The 5,887-nt window shown below is 40.2% G+C and overlaps 1 protein-coding gene across 1 annotated transcript in view; it reads left to right on the top strand.

Moving 5' to 3' along the window:
* The first annotated feature begins 3,761 nt into the window (after nucleotides 1–3,761).
* LOC134444924 (protein NLRC3-like) overlaps nucleotides 3,762–5,887 on the top strand; it is a 5,348-nt gene continuing 3,222 nt past the window's right edge. The window contains exons 1-2 of the mRNA XM_063194099.1: nucleotides 3,762–3,769; nucleotides 4,892–5,887. The exon at nucleotides 4,892–5,887 is cut by the window's right edge and continues 822 nt beyond it. Coding sequence (XP_063050169.1) covers nucleotides 3,762–3,769; nucleotides 4,892–5,887 — 1,004 coding nt within the window. The remainder of the gene's footprint in view (nucleotides 3,770–4,891) is intronic.

The following is a 5,887-nucleotide window of genomic DNA, read 5'->3' as shown; positions in this document are numbered from 1 at the left end:
TTAACAGTAAAGCTTCTTTGCACAAAAATATATGAGTGTCTTCTTTTTATACATAAATATCATATTGTTTAAAAGTTTAGCCTATTTCCCAAGTATCTCCTATAATGTCTCCCTATAGGAAAATGAATGGGAAATCTCCAACTTTGACCTTGAAAAAAAGTATGTTCCACCAAATATAAAGTTGTAGATTTGTAATATGTTATTAAGACATACCTAGGGATTACAAAAAACATGGAATGATTGCTATTGCAATTTGTCTCGGGTCAAACGCTAGATTGAATGGCCTATATATGCCTGTCAAATTTTGAAAATGACACATTCAGTTCATTTGCAAAATCAACCTGCTTTGAAAGCTTGTTATCACACGCTAATAGAACTGCAGCCTAATTAGTGAAAGAATTAATAATGTAATAAATGTAGGGCCTAATGATTTTGACTAACACAGCAACCACAGAAGGGTTAGGCCTATTTTTTGCCTATACGATGGTATATGCATCATTCTCATGGTCTTGGCGCTGTCGGCTAAAGCGGCATTTCCTTCTCCGCATTCCTCATGGAAAATCACAATTTACCGTTGTTAATCATTCCACAGGCTTTGTGGTTCATCTCGCAACTGGGGTTAACCTTAACCCTTGTGTTGTGTTCATAAGCTTCATAAGGTTCATAAGGTTTTACCCTACTTTTCAATACACACTGCTAACTAAAATCTCAAATATTTACATGAAACTGTTTACAGATCAACATGAAATTTTAACAGATTGAAGAGCTGTGGATGCTGGTGTTTGGGCCTGCACCATCCAAGAGAAAAACATTAGCACGTGCCAACTCAAAAAGTGTATGTGTAGGGGGGGTCTGACTTTTTGTGGACCAAATGATAACGTCACTCAATTCAAATTCAACATATATAGAGCTAGCTTGTTATGTGTGCGCTTTTCTTGAGATTGAAAAGTGCTATCAGATCCCTGTGATGCTAACAGTCATGGAAAATACTGTTAGCTGCTACATGACATGGCCTCAAACACAGTCAAAATAATAATTAATCCTATTTGTCACTGCGGACATAAGGTAAACAATCCCATTTTCCTACCTCTTTCTGCTGCTATCCATTTAACTCGCTAGACAGCCTGCTTGACACAGCTATCCTTCTTGGTTTGTGGAGTCTCCCTATCCAATTGCCGCCTTTTTACTCAATAAAATGATATTATTCCAATTATGCTTTAAATACATGATTAGCCTCGTCCTTCATTTTCTGACATCAAGTATGTTGGTGTAGTCTGGATTATTAGAGCAGTCCACCTCTTTCACTGAGACTCCTTGTGCATGTTGGCTTCGATGGAATTCTGATGTTGGCCATCGTTTTTTTTTTCTCGTGGTAGAAAGGGAATTGGTGGTCACCTATTTTGAGTGTTTTTAAGTTCAGTTCTTTAAAATTGAAATCATATTAGTTTCATGTAGTCTATACTTCTTTCACAAATCATGGAAATCCTTCACGTTGACACCTTAGCTCCCCTCGCTCGCAGCTCAAACACATGATTTCAATGCGCATCAGAACCCTGCCTATCACAGTGCTGTCGAATGTTTTCAGTATCGAACTGTGAAGGTGCGAAACGTCTGCCGTTGGTACAGTCCATTGAAGGGGTGTTCCAAAAACCCATGTTATTTGGTTATTCATAGTACACTTTCCAAAATACTTAGTAACAAGACATTTTTAACACCTGATTTTAACAATACCTCAATTTTTTCAGTACCCCAGCGGTGTAGTCTACTTTTTTGAAGTGGGTATACTGTATATTTGAGCATTTTTTGTAGTGGGTATACTGTATATATTTGTGCTATTCAAAACAATGGGTCAATCAATTTGAAGTGGGCATACTGAAATCCCTGAAATTTAGAAGTGGGTATACGTAGACTACACCACTGCAGTAACCCCCAAAAGTATAATATAGTCCCATTTGGGGGTATCAAATCCCAATCAGGGGGGCCAGACCCACCCGGTACCCCCCCGTGATTCGAACAGGGGGAAGGGGTCGCTGCTTGCAACTTAATTTATTGGAAGTATAACTTGCACTATTTCCTATCATAGACCTTCTTGAATCATCTTACAAAAGGTAAAACCATTACAACAAGTAAAGGAGGTTTTCTGATAGCTGATAGTCAGTTGTTCTAATTATACCTGACAATTAGTGATAATCAATCATGGCCTGGAGCCAGGAAACACATTGTTTAACAGCACAGTAGTTAACAGTGATATGACAAAGTCCCTTTGGATTTCACAGTAAATGGACTGCATGTATATAGTGCCTTTCCACTCCTTCGAGCACTCAAAGCACTTTACATTGTATGCCTCATATTCACCCATTCACACTCACATTAACACACTGGTGGCAGGATCACAGTCACTGTGAAATGAATGCAATTATTAGCCAGTAACATGTGGTGCATAGTATACTAGTGGTGGGCCGTTATCGGCGTTAACGTGCTGCGATAATGTGAGACTCTTGTCGCGCGATAAAGAAAATATCGTACGTTAATCTACAGTATTCTCAAAATATAGGTTTGGAGTTTGGGTATGCACGTCACCATAGCGTTTAATTGACAGACGCTTTTAGACTGCGCTCCAGTCGCTTCTCCTCTCTCCACCTGTTGTTTCAGCAGACCTACTAAATATGAAGTGTTTGCTGCAGAAAACATTAATCCCCCTGCCGTGGTAGTTGTTGTTTGAGTGCTTTTTCATAAGTGGTAGACTAAATAGACGTTATTGAGTGAAGCATAGAGAGACATTAGGCTATTGTGTGTGAGAAGCTACCAGCCCGACATAGCCTACATTTCCTCACGCATTGCATTGAATACATAAACAACTTCCAGAAATCTTGCCTGTGCTATAATTGCAAAACATTCCGTGTGATAGTCCTATGCATTTTGAAGATTGTCAAACTGAAACTGTCAATATCTACTCTCGCTGAGTGTTTGTGTTGCAATCGCGCACATTTGCGATTCAGTGAGATATTCTCATGTCCGACGGTAGGCCTAATAAACCTCGCGGTTGTCGCGCTTGACTTTTTTTTTTGCAAACTGAATTCATGTCGAGTTGTAACTCATCTGGCATTCTAACTCTGAGAACAACTGTCAAATCGCCGTGTGCCAGTGCTGTAGGTTCTAGATAGGCATATCCAGTAGCCTGGCTCTGCTGAGGCTGTGCCTACAACGCGCAGATCTCCTCCCTCTCTTAAAGGAGCCGCTGCTCCTTTTAACAGTCAGTGGCAGATTCTCTCTCTCTCTCTCTCTCTCTCTCTCTCCCCCCATTAGAAATGAAATGCTGAATTGTTGAGGTAATATTGTTTAAATAGCCTAAATGTTTGATAGATTTATCTGTATTTGCCTCTACAACTTATAGCGCTGTTCATTTTGAAATTTCAGTATCTTATAACTGTAAATGCTTCCTAACATATTGGACACACTTTACACATAGGCCTATTGCTGTGATTTTTTCATCTCCAAGTATCAACATGATCATTTTTTGAAGATGAGATGCATTTTGGAAAAAAAAGATGAGCTCTGGTCTAATGCGCCATCTGTCTTAAGAAACCCCAAGGTTTTTTTCGGCATTATTTCGCTATCGTGCCTATTCTGAATGAGCCATTTTGATATAGATTAATCTAGATTAATCTAGATTAATTTCATAATTACAGTGAGATTAATCTAGATTAAAAAAATTAATCTATGCCCACCCCTATAGTATACACACATTTATAAGGTCTCACATGGTCATGTACGTCATAATGATACTACATTCAGCTGACAGCTTTACCCAAAGAAACATACAGTTATGTTGCAGGATAACGGTTACAGTCCCTGGAGCAATATTGGGTCAGGTACCTTGCACAAGGGCACTTCATCCATGGGTGGAGGTATAGCGAGGGGTAAGGGTGGGATTTGAACCTGCAACCCTCTGATCTGGAATCCACCTTGCTAACCATTAGGCCACAGCTGCCCCACAGCACATCCTCAGCCTTCAGACAGTTCATGGATATTTACAGCAAGCTATTTAGTCATTGATTTCTTGCTTACTACATGCTGGGTCATCTCCTTTTTTCTCACCTACTCACTCATTTTGTGTAATTGAACCTTGGTCATTGAAATGAATTGTGGCATTATATCTGAAGGGGTCACCAATTCACCTGATGACAATATGTACAACTGAGGGTGAGGGGCTTAGGACATACCGGCTGTCTTCAGATCGTGTGCCATCATGCAATGCACTCATGGACAGCTATTTATCTCGAAGGAATATCTTAAGTTTGCATCAAATTATTATTCATGGTTATATTCTGTGTTTATAGTTGGGGTTTTACTATCTAAAGTGGTACAAAAGAAAATTACCATATTCCCCCCATCATGAAGATGGTCACGCATATCTCCCAATATTTATAAGCTCAATCTTCAGTATCTTGGCAGGAAATGAGAAAAAAGTGGACCACTAAGCAAATGTAGTAGAGAAGACATTATTAACTAAATAGTTTGCTGAAAATGTCAATGAAATGTGGGATCATAATGAAGAGTCTAAATTGTGTATAGCTGCCCAGATGCACTAATAATTAATTAGTTGGCTAGTTACTCCACCCACACAATAGTTTGTTGTGATGCTGTCCAGTTCAACAGTTTGGCATGCTGGTAATCTATAAAGATCACAGTACAATACGGTGGTATCCAGGTTAGGTGACAAACGGCAAATGATACAATGATTTCACAGTCATTTGCTGTGTGTCATGTTATCATTACAGTAGCATGGTGTACCAGAACGTCACAGTAATTAGCTGTGAGAATTCACAGTAAATTACTGTGACATCTGTGTGTTTATTTTTACAGTGTATCATATTTCTTTGGTTTACAGATTTAAAAGGGTTTGTGACATACTTCAGGATCATAAAGCCCTTCTGAAGGAGAAGTTTCAGTGTTTGACTGAGGGAATCTCCAAGCAGGGAAACCCCACACTCCTCAATGAGATCTACACAGAGGTCTACATCACAGAGGGGGGCAGTGGAGAGGTCAATGAAGAACATGAGGTCAGACAGATTGAGGCAGCATCCAAGAGATCAGATGCATATGACAAACCAATCAAATGCAATGATATTTTCAAACCTTTACCTGGACAAGAAAAGGATATTAGAACTGTGCTGACAAAGGGAGTGGCTGGCATTGGGAAAACAGTCTCTGTGCAGAAGTTCATTCTGGACTGGGCTGAAGGAACGTTCAATCAGGATGTCCACTACATATTTCCTCTTCCCTTCCGTGAGCTTAACTTAGTGAAGGAGGAACATCTCAGTTTAGTGGGTCTAATTAAACGATTCTGTGGTGACATCCATGATTTGAGTATTTTCACTGATGACAAATGCAAAGTGCTGTTTATCTTCGATGGTCTGGATGAGTGTCGGATTCCTCTGAATTTCAACTCCACCTTTAAGTGTTGTGATGTAACAGAAGCAACCACAGTGTCTGCTTTGCTGACCAACCTCATCAAGGGGAATCTGCTGCCCTCTGCTCTCCTGTGGATCACCTCCAGACCAGCAGCAGCCAATCAGATCCCTCCTGAGTGTGTGGATCAGGTGACAGAGGTACGTGGGTTCAATGACCCCCAGAAGGAGGGGTACTTCAGGAAGAGAGTCAGTGATGAGGACATGGCTAGCAGAACCATTGGCCATCTGAAGTCATGCAGGAGCCTCTTCATCATGTGCCACATTCCTGTGTTCTGCTGGATTGCAGCCACTGTGCTAGAGATAATGTTGGGAGAAAGAAACACAGGAGAGATCCCCAAGACTCTGACTCAAATGTACACACGCTTCCTGATGATTCAAACACAGATCAAACAGAAGTACACAAACAGAAAAGA

Source organism: Engraulis encrasicolus, unplaced genomic scaffold, assembly GCF_034702125.1.
Source record: "Engraulis encrasicolus isolate BLACKSEA-1 unplaced genomic scaffold, IST_EnEncr_1.0 scaffold_85_np1212, whole genome shotgun sequence".
NCBI lineage: Eukaryota > Metazoa > Chordata > Actinopteri > Clupeiformes > Engraulidae > Engraulis > Engraulis encrasicolus.
This window is presented reverse-complemented; position numbering and strand designations above follow the sequence as displayed.